Source organism: Lepisma saccharinum, chromosome 6, assembly GCF_977018435.1.
Source record: "Lepisma saccharinum chromosome 6, izLepSacc3.1, whole genome shotgun sequence".
In the NCBI taxonomy this organism is placed as follows: Eukaryota; Metazoa; Arthropoda; class Insecta; order Zygentoma; family Lepismatidae; genus Lepisma; species Lepisma saccharinum.
The window spans coordinates 18,040,137-18,056,306 of record NC_139234.1 but is presented as its reverse complement, the minus strand read 5'-3'; the positions used below and the strand labels follow the sequence as shown (position 1 = coordinate 18,056,306).

Genomic DNA, 16,170 nt, shown 5'->3' with positions numbered 1-16,170 from the left:
CTATACTACAAGAAAAAATAAATAAAGAAATTACTCCACCACTCAAATCAAAAGTTATTCCTTTCAAATCCTAAAACTGGTCGTGTATTTGGTTTAGATTTCAATGCAAGCATGTTGAATGTAATCATACGAACTGAAGCTGAAATCCTTCTCTTCAAGAAGCGCAGTACATTTGTTACTGCTCTTTCAAAGTTGCTGTTTCTGTACGTGGGAAGTGACTCCACACTACTTGCTAGTTACTGATATCTATAGTTATGATCGTAAACTTGAGGAAACTATATTTTCTTTTATCGTTCTGAGGTGTCAATGTTCAAGTTCTATAGGGTGTCTGATTCAAAGGGTCTTATGCCCTGGCCTCTTTATAATTGCAATTTTAAGCTTTACTAAGATGCTAACATATGTTTAACGTAATTGTAGGTATATTTTTGATTTTTCGTTCATCCAGAATACACCCAGTACCATCTAATAATGATCTATTATTTTATCATGCAAAATATTTACTTGCGACGCAACACGCAAGTTGTAGTGGGAATTGTCATAGTCATATTAGAGTAGCTAAGTGTAAATAAGGATCCTTTGAGAAGTCTCGTTCATGATTTTAATGCAATTATATGGTCAGTACTTAGGCCACATGTTGCCTGCGTCTGCGGATAAAATTCTGGACTGTTAGTGTTGAAAACTTAAACTATAATCCACTAAAAGATCACCTTTTTTGTACTTTGTATGAGCGTTACTCCAGAACATATCAAGCGATACACATGACATATGTTAGACGCAAACAATAGAGTAAGCGTAATACCAAGTCACAAGTCGCTCTGTGACCCTATGATCATTTCTTTTCTTCCCTTTGCAAACCAAAATACGCATCCGAGTGGAAAATTCACTCGAACTTGAGCCCTTAATACATTTCTGGAAAATTCTCTATGGAATAAACTGGGAATCAGTATTAAAATTATTTCAATGGAAAATGTTCCGTAAAACCTGGTGAACGAAGATTGAGGCTTGTTAGTTTTTGACGTTAGTTAATCCGAGAGCATTAAAAGAATTAACAATTTCCAAAGGCAGTAAGGTACAGTGAAAATAACATTATTTTTTAAAAAAATCTGGGTTGGCATTGTCATCTTTATCAGCTCTGCAATCGGTGCACTATACCTAGGGTATATTATATGCTCATACTACAACGACCCCAAGGATGATAATATCCCGACGGAGATACAACCTTCACCAGGGGGTGAATCTAGCATTTCTGCTATTTTCTCCGGATCTGATGATTCGTCACCGTGTGGGGGATTTTTTAATAACGCACACACGCTCTCTTGTCCGACATTTCTTTTTTTGCGCTGCTTGTTAGGTTAGGCAGTTAGAAATTTTCCTCTCTAATAACAATACATATTTTTATTTTTCCATGTTATGTTTTATGGTTAGTGTGAGTGATTTAACTTACGAAACATTGACAACATGTGAAAAATAGTAACATAAGTACCTAATAAGAAAAATGCTGATGAAACTAGCTGAATCTGCAAGTCTCACCATCTGGTGACAGTAGTCGCGCCATAATTATGGACGGTAAATACATTGTTAATATTGCTAATAACTACTAGAAAGGAGCAGAATCACAGTTTTCTTACTCATATTATCATCTAACTTGATAATTATTACCTAATGTCACTTTTAATGGATTTGCTTATAACGAAGTAGTTCTGAAAATAATTTCCGGATACACTTACACTTGATGTTCAATCCACGTGTGCGCATAATTACTGAAAAAGAATGCCTTATTTTCTTTTTCAAGGCAAAATTCCAGTATTTATATATCATCAATGGCTCAAAGAAAATATTGATCTGCATTTATTATAGAAAAGTCATTATTTCGGTTTATGATCAATTAATTATCGATAAATAGGTTCAGAAAGACTCTGGATGTTTGAGTAATTGAAGAAGTTCTCACACGTGGATTATTTCTCTTTCACACATATTTCGTCTGAATATTAATTATGTATGTAAATGACACGTATGGAAGTGGCACAGGTAAATCCGACTTACGGATTCAAATAACAAGATGACGTCATGTAGAAGCCTTCGACACACTGCGCTGTAATAGTACTATAATTTTCACAGCTTTATAAATTAAATTGCCACATAGCTATGCCTACGATGAAGTTTTCTTGGAGGGGCTGGTTGAGTAAAAGACACTTGAGAATTCTCCTTTGTGCAAATTTGTTAGGGTCCCTAAAGTTTCCAGAGTTCGCCCATACATATTATCCTTGGTTCCCCTGTGACCTTGTAACCAATGTAGCATGTATCATGTAACACGCTCGACTGTTTACAGTTGTGAATAGACCACATGCCTCCATTCATTCTGACTGTTTGGATAATAGTTTACAAATATCCCTTCCCAAGATGGTATTTGAAGGGGGGATGGGGAGGATTCCCCTTCTGGGTACTTGTTTCCCCCCTCTGCTTGATAAATTTTATCCATGAGGGGAAATGATATATGGTGTAAAATCATTACCTCATGCTGTCCCTAGACAGTCATTATAATGAATTCTATAGAATATTTCTTAAATACCACACAGTCCCTTCCGTGCAGCAATATCGCCAAGTGTATTTTGCTATCGTTGCCGTTCGACATAGGAAATCTCCCTATTGATTGCTAGAAGAGTTCTTCAAAAATATTTTGCTGCTGTGAACATTAAGGTAGGTCAAAGAACCTAGTTCTTCGTTCTTAGATATCGGCTAAATTACACCCTAGCCCCTAAAGACTTGTACACTAGGAAGGTTGTGCAATCCCCAATCTGTCAGTGTGGTGCAACCGAAGGAACACCAGATCATATTATACAGTATTTGAATGTCACACTACGCTTGAGTATTTCTTAAGAGATCTACAAGAAGCAGGATATAATGGCTCATACGCTCTGTAAACACTTTTGAGGAACCCGACTAAGAAAATAATATATGTACTTACCAGCTATATTGTAAGACAACATATTGTAATTATTATAAAATTATGAAATTGTAAAATTATGAAATGTATAACAAATGCAACTGGTGCATAGCTGAAAAGCTACAACCAAAGATATATATATATATATATATATATATATATATATATAAAAGAAGAACCTAGTTTTGTGGCAGTTGGTGGGGTCAAAAAATTGAGGACTAAAAGTGGTAAACGTTGTAAGTGCCAAAAGCGAAAGTTTGGGAAATCGCATGGTTCCGCACATCAGCCCGTAAGAACGTTCACACTAGTGACCTTTTTACACTCCCTTTGAACTACTTAGAGGGCTACCAGCCACTTTTCACGTTTACCACATTATAAAGCATGGCACATTTCAAAGTTGAACGTGGAAAACGGTGTTTGAATTCTTGTTGCACTTACATCGTTTACCAATTTTAGTCTTCAATTGATGGTTTGTAGATTCACTTTATCTGTCATATCCTCCCCAACAACGCAATATATTAGAAAAGCTTATATTACCAAATCAAACTTCAAGTAATCTTAAAAAAATGTAGACTGAACAGATATTTGAAAGTATTAGAATAATGTTTAATTCCAAAAACCCGGGGAAAACCCATACTTCACCCCTATCTTGAAATGCAGTGACCGATTTTACTCAAACATCAGATCAGTGGTCCACAGAGGCCCAACCACGAGTTCTTGTCTGAGGGGAAGGGGGCAAGTACCAGGATAAACGTACCAACAACAATAATAATAATAATAATAATAATAATGGCATTATTATTAGTGTTAGTAGAAGTATCAAAAACGTTATTATCGTCATAAATTACGCAAAGAGGGGGTAGAAGACGGGGCTAAAGCATTTGTTTGGAACAAATGATTTGAAATATTTTTTCAACACCGTCAATTTCACATTACCTAATAATGGAGATCAAGCACACAAACTGTATTTTTGAATGGCAGAAAATGAATGATAAATGCATTTCGTAGATAATAATTTTTGTACATATAACATGCACGTATAACTTTTATGGCTTACACATATGCAACATGGAGCGACATATAATAAAAAATATATATATGAAACATGCTAACATTAATCGTGTGTTGAAACTTTATTCATTACATATATACAACACGTATTATTTAAATACATTACATTGCAAAAAATAATCACATTGCGAGCGAAGCGAGCAAGAAAATTTCTAGATCAAATTTTTGCAATTTGAAACAATATTGATTTAATAGGGCACGAGTAATTTCACTGGACGCCATTGCATTCTCTCTTATACAACTTTCTTTTTTCATTTAGATCGCTCGGCATCCATGGCCGACTCCCGCTGCCACCTAGCTAAGACTCTGAACTTGAAACCGAGAAAAGTAGACTTTGGGAGCGAAGCGAGCAAGAAAATTTTACGAAACGTATCTTAATTTACGTAAAATTTGAAATCGAAGGGAGCAATTTCTCCTCTGCACCCTCTTGCAGGTTCCCTTGGCCGTCAATGTTTGCCCCCCCCTTTGCCCCCTCCTATTTACCCCTAATAGAGCGCAAATAATATCACGGGGTACCAAGGCATTCTCTCTTTCAGAACGTTCTCTCATTTAGATCATTCGGCGCCCATGGCTGCCTCGAGCCGCCACCTACTTACGGCCCCTTGCAGGCGCCCTTAGCCTCCAATGTTTGCCCCTTCCCCCCCCCCCCCCCCAGGTTTGACTTCTGTCGAAGGTTTGGGGGCAATGCCCCGCTGACCCCTCTGTGGTTGTGCCACTGGTGGTCCAGGGTATCTAGGGCTATATGAATTTCAGTTTTAAACCTCTAGTGTTGCTTCATTTATAGTGGTCACAAAGTCATTGATTTAGCCGATATTTCGCCCCCTATGCCCCCTCGAACAAGTTCTCATTAAAAACTTTTAGTTCAAGTAATGCGATAAAACTGTTGAGATTTCCGTGTATTGTTCTACGAAAATGTAGTCTAGGCAAATGTGAGAACTCCAGGTCCTCGCATGATAAGGAAAGGTTGTTTTTCGTACACCATTTTCAAGTGTGCAGACAGATTTTCATCAATTGTAACATAAAAGTGTTTTGTAGTTGCTACATAAATTCCGGCATAAACTCTCATATTTTTTTTTACTACAGTTATAGAAGTTAATCACAATGCATATGATCATTTTTGAGCTGTCAATACATAAAGCCAACTGGGTTTTTAACTAAATATTCCTCAAACAATGCCTCTAACGTACACCTTGATTAACATAGTTCGAAATTTATTTTCCAGCAAAATCATTTCTGTGACTCATTTTTGGGTAAGAAGAGCTCGATGACAAGCAACCATGGACGTCCGCAGGACTTTTTCCCAGAAAGGGGCAAGCAAGATATTTTTCCAAAGGGAACAAACGAGGCATATTTTCTCCCATAATAGTGTTAACCCTAAAATAAACTCATTCAATTTGAAGTTATCATGTTCCTTCAACTCCCTTCTAATAATTAAAATCAATTACTGTCACTGAAATGATATGTGTGAAATGTGTAATTTTAGTTTAACATTCTTTTTTCAGGGGCCGTTGTGTCCCCTTACTCCCCTTCCGGATTTCTATACAAGTAATCATCCTTCTTCAAAGAACAGGCTGTAGTAGTTGATAATAGATGATCCAGAACATTTAGTATGAGCTTTTCGTAGCATTATTATTAAAATCTTACAAATATGGAAATATAAAACAAATAAAGTTATGATCGCCCATTTACATTCTTCACGCTAACATTGAGTAATTAATTCTTGCAATCAACTAATTTCGCAAATGCATCTTTCAAATGGATTTCACATTTTTCATTGTCATTAAGAATCTGTGTACTTTATTATTATTATTATTATTATTATTAAGGGAATATATTTACAGTTATTTAGATAAAATGTATTCATGTTAATAACTCGTGCTCTATGTCGATATGAACCACGATTACACGTAACTTCTTGTGTTATTAATTCAATTTCCATAGAACTTAAGATAAAAATGTTAGCTGATAGAATGAACATAATTCAAAGCAACATTATTGATGACGTAACCGTGGCACAGTGTGATGTCTGTGTGAACTAATGGATGAACTATGTAGGATCTGAACGAACCTCAATAAATTAAACTTGATTTTACATTTCGAAAGTATGTCTGCTTTAGCAGCAAATTTTACTATTAAATTTAAAACTAAAATATGAATAATATTCGGGTTAAATGAAATATTGCAAAGAATCGAACATCATGTTTAGGCTACTCAGGTAAGTTTACGTATGAAAATATTATTGTGTACAAATTTTTAAATGTATTGGTTGTAGTATAATGGTGGTTATAAATGTATAATTATTTTTAGTAATTTTATATTTTAGTATAAAGCTTGTTTATATACTTGTTTATATATTTGGACAGCCATACCACCGTTGTATTTTTTAATAACCTGATAATTGTATTTTTAAATTCATATGAATGTAAAATATTATACAGATTTATTTTTCCTTCTGTAGTGAAGGTGCTGAAAAAAATTGGAATAAAATTTCAATTAATGTACTCGGGCTAAATAACAGTTTTCAAAACTTTGTGATCAAATCAAACTATTTGCCCCAGACACAGTGCTCGAAGTGAATGCGGATGCGGGGGAATGGTATCCCCTCAGCTAGCAAAATTTTCACAATGCATCCTCCAGCTGTTTCATTGCAATAATGTTAAACCATAGGAGCTAACTCCAAGGCTCAACCAAACATCCCCCCGGCTAACATTCCACTTCAGAGTACAAAGTAAAATGTACCCGCAACTTCTGCATAACAATGAAATAGCATTACTAGGCTGTCAGAAATTTTACAGAATTACTGTATTTTATTTGTTAGTGCCAAGTACTGCATTCAAGTGTCCTCGTGTTCGAATCTACATAAACTGTTGGTGTCTGTGTTTCGTTCCTTAAGAGCTTCATTCATTCCCATCATATGGCTGAACTCAGTGAGGTAGTATATGCTACATGTAGTAAGCAAAATACAGTCTTTTGAAGTCAATTGAGTCTACCCATATGAAATAAATACTCTGTATACAATGGTTTCGAAACATGGTTGATTTAGTTTTAATGAGGAGGTGTTCATCAGCACGTTCTTAATGACCTGGAGATATAGGACATACGCACACTATCGTACGTATGTGCGTATATAGGTACTTACCAAATTTGTAAGAACTAGGTCTTTATCATTCGTATCAAAATATGAACACATGATCACAACTGGAGTAGGTACTCGCTGAGGAAGTGCTCCTTGTGTAAGCAGTTCTCATACGGAATCGAGTACGTGCTCACGAAGTTGAGAAATGAGTACGTACTGACTTCTCATTACTATGTGCAATTTTCTGGAGCAGTCGCATTTAATTTACCGCAAATTATACATTCTTTCTTTTCATTTCGGTTATTTGACATCATTTTCCTGCCTCCTGGGTTAATCGCGATGCTGGAATCATACCATACAAAATGTGTATTTTGATAAAATAACATTTTTTTTTTGTTTGCTAGACTAGAAAGGGGGCGGATATGTTGACTTGGGAGTGTCCAGCCCCTCCATGTCCAGCTCATGGAAAATGTAATGTTCACAATGAAAGGACAGGAAAAAAAATACTACACAATTTTCTACTGTATGTGGTCCTCAAAAAACATGAAAAGGAAATGATTTATAAGAATGAAGACTGGTGTAAAATTAACTTAATCTACTTCATCGGTAGTATTTTTTTCTCCTTCAATCATAGCCAAACAAAATGTTTACAACCAGTACAGGAGCGGAGGAGAGGCGGTATTCAAATGTTCAAAGCGGAATTCCCTACAACTATAGGCGCCGACTTTGAAGGGCGGGGGGGTAAGGGCACCTAAAAATTCACGTAGAAGGACACATTTTATGTATATTTACATATGTAAAGTATTGTTTATGCCGATTTTGCCCCCCAAAATTTACCTTGCCCCCCAAATTTATCTTAAGTTGGTGTGTCTGCCTACAACCCCTACATACCACCCTGTGTAAGTAGTTCATTTTTTACGTGTAGGGTTACAAAAGTTACAATTTTCTGATTTGTAAATTGTAAATGTTTCAAACAAGTAAATTTCATTTGCTAAAGATGTAGAAATATGTTGTTATCCCCTCCCCTTTGCCTAAATTTTGCACTTTGTAATCAACTGACAATGCCCAATAAGGAAAACGTGCCTTGTTTTTCATTCTATAAAATGCCCTAACTAATGCTCAGCAATACATATCATTGTGCAACCGTGCAGTTTGCTTTGTTCTCGTGTGAGAACCTCTTAACAGCACCGCATTGTTCATTTTGTTAGCGTTCTCATGTCGAAATTTCCGGTGAATTGTTATGTTACGGAAGACGTTAAGTTTTTCCTTATCTGTACTATACCTGCTTGTATGATCCAGTGATTATTATATCTCTTTGTAATACTATTAACATTTTTCTGATTCTTGGTTAAATCTTAGATTGGGCATGGATGTCACTTCAATTTCATCTAATTATCACTCATCAGCGATCAGCTAAATTGACAGAAGAGCGATGCTAAATAACAACAATACAAATGCGGATTCCTTTTTAAATATGTTTTGAGGTAGGGTGATCAAAATGTTCGACTGCATTTACCAAAAAAAGAGCTGCATGAAGCTCTATTAAACTACCAAACAAGTTATCTGACTGAAACCTACGTGTTTCGACAGCACTAAACCGTTGTTTGGTCTTCCTCATTAAAGTTGTTTTCGAAAATTCCTATCCTTTCAAAAAAAACCTGTATGATATTCCAAATTCTTAAGAAATTGCATCCGTTTAGTTTGCAATCCTACCGAGAAAGTTCTGATTCCAATAAATTGTTAATCAAGTATGTTTATGTTAGAGTATGTAATTTCATTGAGAACTATTGTTTGGATAAACGTCTCTGTTCTACCTTTCAGATGCTAAATAAGATCTTCTGGAACTTCCACGTGCGACAGGAAAGTTCATCTTAGAAGGGAAAGATGACCATTCGGGAAGGAAAATCACAACTGTGTTATTTGTAACATTCTTTTCCCAAACGTCACGTGCAATGTGGTTGTAGATGCCTGTCTTTATTTCTTCGCCGCCAAACGGAATATTTTGTTTGTGAGAAACAGGGCCATTGCTGCGCTAGAATCAAGGAGAAGCTGCGTTGGATCTAGTTCACGTGTGGTTGCCTCATAGGATAGCTTTGTAAAGTCTTTACTCTATAATAACTTTAGTACACAGCCTAGAAAGTGACCAAAGTATTCACTATAACAATGGAGAAGCAAGTAGCCAGACCGAAAGCTGAAATAAGATATATATGTTATGAAAAACCGAAAGAACCGGAAGTACCGGAAGAAGCTAAAGAAGAAGAAAAACCAAAGTGTCCAGAAGTTAGGGAAGGCCCGGCAGATCCCGAACACAGGTTCAAGAAATGCAAAGACGAAATCCGATACGTGAAGGAAAAGCAGCTTCTGAGGAAAGTCCAGAAAGAGTCCTCGCAACCCGTACCCCAATCGGAACTGGACATAGACACGGACGAGGACGTGAGAAGGAAAACCCTCCTCTCCGAACTGAAGAAGAGAATAGGGAAACCTGAGAAAGATTGCAGCTTCATCGAGGTTCCCAAGCCTGAACCGATAGAAGTGACCATCAACACAGGGTTCGAGGTCGATCTGGAAGATATCCTGCTGGGAAAGATCGATGACCCTTGCAGGATCGTCAAGCTGGTTGTTGAACACTGCGAAGAGGATAAGATAGAAGGCACCGGGATGAAGATAACGTGCCCAGTGGAAGGACCAATGACGACGCCACCTTCGCCAGGAGTCGACCATCACCTCCCAGGGATCTTCCACGGACCATTCATGTCGTTGCCATTTTCACACAAAGTCAAGGAAGAGGATGTACGTGACACTCCGGAGTGCACAATCAACGGCGTTCCTGTGCATGTGGAAATGACTGAGGATATAACGAAAGATGAAATTAAGGATCGTAAAGTGAACCTAACCGTTTCATCATGCGACACAATTGACGGATTCAGAAAAATCTTTTTAATTAATGACTAATTTAATTATTGCTACTACACTGACTTATTGGGGAAATTATGTTTACATATTATTATGATCTTAAAAGGAAGATGTACCGATTCTTTGCAACTCATAAATTCAGCAGAAAAAAAATGTGTGTATCACTTAAAAATACTTGATTTGTATGAAATTTTGGAGTCTTCCCGAGGGTGTTGTCTTGTAATTAAGGGAAATCTGGTTCAATTCCATGTGGAGGCACATACAGGTAGTACAGAGGTTGGAATTCAACTTTACAAAAACAAATTGGTCTGTTTGAGTATAAAGTAGACTTACAACAAATTTTGCCGAACTTTATTAATTTTTATTCATATTTTCAACATTTAATTACTTTTTAACGTTTCATAGAAATGATAAATGTTAGTGATAGAGTTTCAAGGAAGAGTTAATTCTAGCAATAATCTATCTCAGTCCGTAAGTGTTTCACTTTGCATATAAATGGGTAGAAATCATTGAGGGGGTCTTTAAGTAGAAATGACATTATTGACATGGTAATTCAAAAAAATATTTCGAAATCTTAACATTAAAAATTTACACAATACATACAATATTTTACAAAGTTCTGACATGCAGACACTGGTCTGTTTTGTTTGATAACCTTGTTTATTTCATTTTCTTGAATATTAATTGTGTTATATCGTTATATTTTTTAAAAAAAATGAATATCGAATATCAAGGTGTCTTACGTGCTGGAAATGACAGAGATGCTTTGATCATTCATTTCATTTTATCTCTCTTACATACAGTGGCGTACGGAAGGGGGGGTGTTACCGGGTTTAACCCCCCCTTGAGCTTTTGAAATATTATGGAAAATGCTGTAGAAAAAATTAAAAATGGCTAATTTATCACAGTCAAAGATCTGCGACAGTAATAATAATAATAATAATAATAATAATAATAATTTGAATTATTATTCCCATGCAGCATGAAGAAAAACTTAACATTCCAAACACAATCTAAGCGGCCGCAAAGTTCAATTTTGCAATTTTTTTTTGCAAAAAGTCGCGCAGTGACTCTCGCGAGAATTGTGAAAATTCCTTGCTTCGTCGCAGGGTGCCGAACTTATTGCAAACGTTCTTCTCGGTACTGATTTTACATCCCCTTGTGAACTCTCAAGTGATGCTGTGTGTACATCCACATCATAAAATAATGTTGAAGAAGTGCTTTGTGAATCACCTAGAAGTGATAAATGTGTTGGAATGTCTATAAACTTACTATTCAACGAAAACATAGACTCAGTGGAATTTAGCAACATGTATTCTCGCGCTTCATCATTATCCTGGGCGAGTTCCATAGGTAAAGGTAATGTAAATTCCCCCGTGCATATAGCACCGTGCCATGAAGGCACACGTAGTGGTGTGGTGGGCCCCAAAGATTCTCGATCTCGAACTATTTTGCAGGCGATGTGATCAGCACCATGCTCCGGCAGCCTTCATCCCCCAGGGTTGCTCTCAGGTACCCATTGATATAAGACTGGGTGCGGAGACAAGGCTGGATAAATTCCAACCAATTCCGGGAATTGAACCTGGATCTCCCACGACGTTGTCAGACTAGACCACCGCGGCTTCTTGAATGAATTTCATATTTCGATTATTTCAATAAATTTAATATATTTGCTTGTTTTTATGGATTTTCTTCACACTTAAAATGTCTCACTTATCATATACAAATAACCGTTGGCTAGACAATTATTTTGTAACAAAGAAACAAAAGAAATGTAATTTTGTTCTATTTCTTTCATAAATAGCAGCTGCATTAGTAGTAATTATTAGTAGTAATTAAACTAATTAATTAATTAATTCTAAGAATTATTAATTAATTTATTATTATTATTATTAATTAATTAAAGTATAATAAAACAATGGAAATGTGAATTTGTAGAAAGTTTTCGAAATAACACCCCCCCCTTGATGAAATCCTGCGTACGCTACTGCTTACATATATACCTTAAACACTTTCTCTTATTAAACAATTACTTCCTTCTAGATGGAATAACACATTCCAAATCATGTAGCAATCTACTTAAATCACTGAAGTCTTCGCATCCACGTAGAAATGACGAACTGCAATAAAGCGTGTATGTTCGAAATTTCGCATGCAATGAATCCTAGCTTACTTTCATTAGACGACCCCAAAAAAATATTTTCACCTTAGTATCCAGAGAAGACATATAGTCGGAAACAGATCTGTTAAATTTCGTTATTTTCCAAATTTTCAAGTTAATAATGTAAGTGTTGTAAATTAACAGTAACTGTTGACAACATATTTCTATTACGAAACAGTAACTCTTACAGTTACAGCTACTTAGGCTTCTAGAATTCCTCAAAAAGTAACTGTTACTTGTAACTGTGTTACAAGTGACTAGTTACTTCCAAACATTTTACATTGGAAATACTTGCCTTCACCAGCAGAAGCTTCATTAATTACATGTTTAAGAGCAACATTGACGGGGTTCACCTTTATCATTGCAACATATTCGTGCAACCACACATCATATTATTTAGCGTGTAGAACGGTACAAGTATCTATTAAAATTATTATACCTTGGATTCGAAGACCTTGACATACATACTTTCACCTTCACGGTAATGATTTTCATTGCATGTTGTTGATGATGATAAAGACGGCAAATGGTATTTAACAGTCTTCATCGTGCATTCCCGTTAATTTGTTACCGGTATGTCGTTTCCTCTCAAGGTGATTATTGAACTGGCATTATCTTTGTTAACAGAATCAATAATTGAGCTAATGCAGCTACCTACACTCTGTCCCAGCTGTCTCTGGAACAGGTGATCGAAAACAAGTCTCTGCACAAGTAGTGACGCGAGACGGCTCCACCAATGAACCCTTCAGAGGAACGAGATTACGTGGAGGGGGAAGCGACTGCAGTTACCAGCCTTCCCAGCAGCGTGTACTGCTTCGCTCTGCCCACTCTATCCTCTCCTTCTCTGCCGCTATGAGCGGTCTTGCTCCAGATATAGCATGGTCAGGGTATATGATTATCTGTGAAATGAAGAGGCCAGGGCGATAGTTTCAAGCCACGTTTTTACTTTCACCACGTACTTGCAAGACATTTCAAATGAAATGACATTGAAGAGGGCCTCCAGGATGGCGTAATGGTATCGTCGTCGCCTTGTAATGAAGGAGTCCCGGGTTCGATACCCGGTGTTTCTCACAAGCACTGACGTGCGGAGAGAAGAGCTGAACCCCTCCCGAAATTGTAGAGAAAATGAAAATTTTCGATTGAAAGCATTAACTAAAAAAAAAAAACCTTAAACTTGTATGTGCTCTGCACTATTATTATGTTCTGGTCAGCAGATAAGCCGACTCCGTGAAGCAGTGCATTGCACAGCGTGCCACGACGCCAGGGGTCCCGGGTTCGAATCTCGGCCTCTACATGCGTGTTCTTTGTGAGTGTCCCTTCATTAATATCATCACTCATCTTCAACTTCGCGATTAACCAAAAGTTGCCGAAAGGCGAAGTAATATAACCAAATCAACGAATCAATCAATCATGTTAGATAATGAAGCAGGGCACATACAAAACCGTGGGCAATGACGTAACTATTGGTCTGGTATGAAATGCGTGCATTGGACTACGTAGCCAAGGATTGATCAATTAACCTAACGACTCTGGACTCCTGCAGAAAACAAAACGCAGCATCTATTTGTTAATATGGATTTCGACATTATAATACTTGTTCATTTAGTGTATAAACACAAATTAAACTAGGGCACACATAATAAATAGGTATACGTAACAGACGTTTCGAACGTGAGGAAAAGTCATGACATACCAGGCCTGGTAAAAGAAAACTGTGTCAAAGAGACAATGCAAACGATTACTAGCAAAGAAACTGAAATCCGAAAATAAAGAGCTGTAAATCTGTAATCCCTATCCTGAAACACTTTTACAACTTGCAGAAAAGAACGTTATCGTATATTGTGCGTGGGAGGTCAAAAAAAGCAATCATAAAATCATAGTTCATGCAACTGCTCCAGGTGTGAAAAGTGCACGAGACGACATAAACAATGGTAAGAGTATTTGGCTTCCGCCGAAACTGTTGTTCCTCGTGGGCTTACATAAATCCCACATAAATTAGAAAAGTGTGTTGTATAAAAGCAGCAAAATGTAAAGCAAGGAGTTCAGTCGTTTCGTGCTTAAGTTGAATATTGCCAGCCATTCTAATGTGTATCAACTACAAGGTAAGTCCAGTAGTGTTAAGATCAACAGAATGTATGCACATAATACGCTTACATCACTTTCGATTTCTATTTCCCACTTTGTGTTGTAGGCTCTTCTTCAATAAACTTCACAGCAGTGAGCATTTTCTAACAATAAAAAAATGTTTCCAATTACATTTTTTCGAGTTCAGCAGGTGTAGTTACATACTAACAGCTATTGCGAGCAATATATATGATTGACAAAAGAAGTAACACAGTAACTAATCTGTGGTAACACTTTCCTCCGGTGCATTGCAACGTGTCATTATAGTAGCTTGTAGGACTCCTCATAATCTCGATCTCTGCCATAGTAGAGATGACGGAGGATATATACACTATGTGGTATAAAACTTGCCAGTTGGGGTTGTTCGTTATATAATTAAGACCATAATAAGGTTGTAGACGATATATGAACAGAAAATAAACTATTTCAGTTTAAGAAATTTGTTCATACATTACTTCCGATTTAAATTTTGCACTTCGCGTTATAACGCTTAAGCATTGAGCAAGTGTACATACGAACAGCTATTACGAACAATATATGATTGGCATTCTCCCAGTGCATTTGCAACGTGTCATCAAGGTACATACAGGATGAAAATGTAGGGCACCATAAAATCTCGATTTTGGCCATAGTGAAGACAACATGCCCAGTTCTGCAAATATAAATTCAGCAGCTATGGATGAAATAATTATCATGTGAAATTATTTTGTTGGACCATGTGTACAGTTTTAAGTTAAAATTGGTGACGTTATACACACTCACGTGCGCGCGCGCGTGTGTGTGTGTATGATCAAATATGGATGAAACTTCCTAGAGAACAAGGATATCTTATTTCGCGTTCTATCACAGGGAGATGCGTGAAGAACAGCACTTTTGTGACATTCCGACAAGTAAGTGATTAAATTTTAGTTAGCAAAACGACAGCCAGTTTTCTACGGAGAGAGCAGTAAAGGGAGGTACCAGAGAAGTCAGTCGGATTTAATTGTGCAGAGGAAAGTTACCTTGTCCGAATGGTGTGTAAATGTGAATCAGTAAAGGCTCAGTCTGAGCCCTGTAATAGATGCCGACAGCAGACTAATACCCCTGTACGGCACTGTTCAACAATGGAGGTCATGTTCCAAACTACATGTTGTCTGGTGACATGTAGTCATAATATTATCATTGTTTAACAGTTCAGTTACCCAACCTACACGTTGTGTATAATTGTCTATAAATATTGGTGAAGGTCACACGACATAAAATAATCCAGTAAGTCGAGACAAGCTACACTTACGTGTCGTACAATATTTAGCACCACACTTAAACAAACTAAATCACAGGCGCCCAACGAAGGACCAGTCAGGTAATTTAAATGGTTTGTTGCGGGCCATACTGATGCCTCAGAATTATATAAAGAGGTCTTACAAGTATTAAGCTGAGTAGGATGTTGCCCGCAGGATGAATAAAAATTCAGCAGCAATAGATGACATAATTATCATGTGAAACTCTTTTTATTGGAACAGCGCTACAGTTGAAGTTAAACTTGTGACATTACATGCACATGATAGATTACAGAAAGTGCATTAATTATCAGTAAAAATAGCTTTTACAAGACAGAGTATTAACCGTATATCTTAGACGCTAGTGGAGCAACTACTACAGAATTTGCAAGAGCGCTAGCTCCAACTGTGCTCACAACAGCATTGTAGCCATTGACGTCATCAGCGGTATAGTTGACAACATCGATGGTGCCGTCAGACTCCAACAAGCTGTACCTTCCCTTCACCACTCCACCGTCACGGGCTTCCACCTGGGTTTTCCTGTCTCCAGTTGAGGCATCGCTCACTCCATATGCGAAAGAATATCTGGGATGGGCCTGTGCAAAACAATGTATTTATCATT

At 37.0% G+C, this 16,170-nt stretch overlaps 1 protein-coding gene across 1 annotated transcript; it reads left to right on the top strand.

The window, feature by feature from the left end:
* The first annotated feature begins 6,071 nt into the window (after window positions 1-6,071).
* LOC145989260 (uncharacterized) lies at window positions 6,072-10,151 on the top strand. The gene is made up of 2 exons (XM_083124585.1): window positions 6,072-6,230; window positions 8,913-10,151. The coding sequence occupies exon 2, from the start codon at window positions 9,255-9,257 to the stop codon at window positions 10,041-10,043; it is 789 nt and encodes a 262-aa protein (XP_082980711.1). The 5' UTR covers window positions 6,072-6,230; window positions 8,913-9,254; the 3' UTR covers window positions 10,044-10,151.
* The last annotated feature ends 6,019 nt before the right edge of the window (window positions 10,152-16,170 follow it).

What these genes read in the sequence shown, in the direction of transcription:
- LOC145989260 (XM_083124585.1), top strand. Translation starts at nt 9,255, where the DNA reads ATGGAGAAGCAAGTAGCCAGACCGAAAGCTGAAATAAGATATATATGT.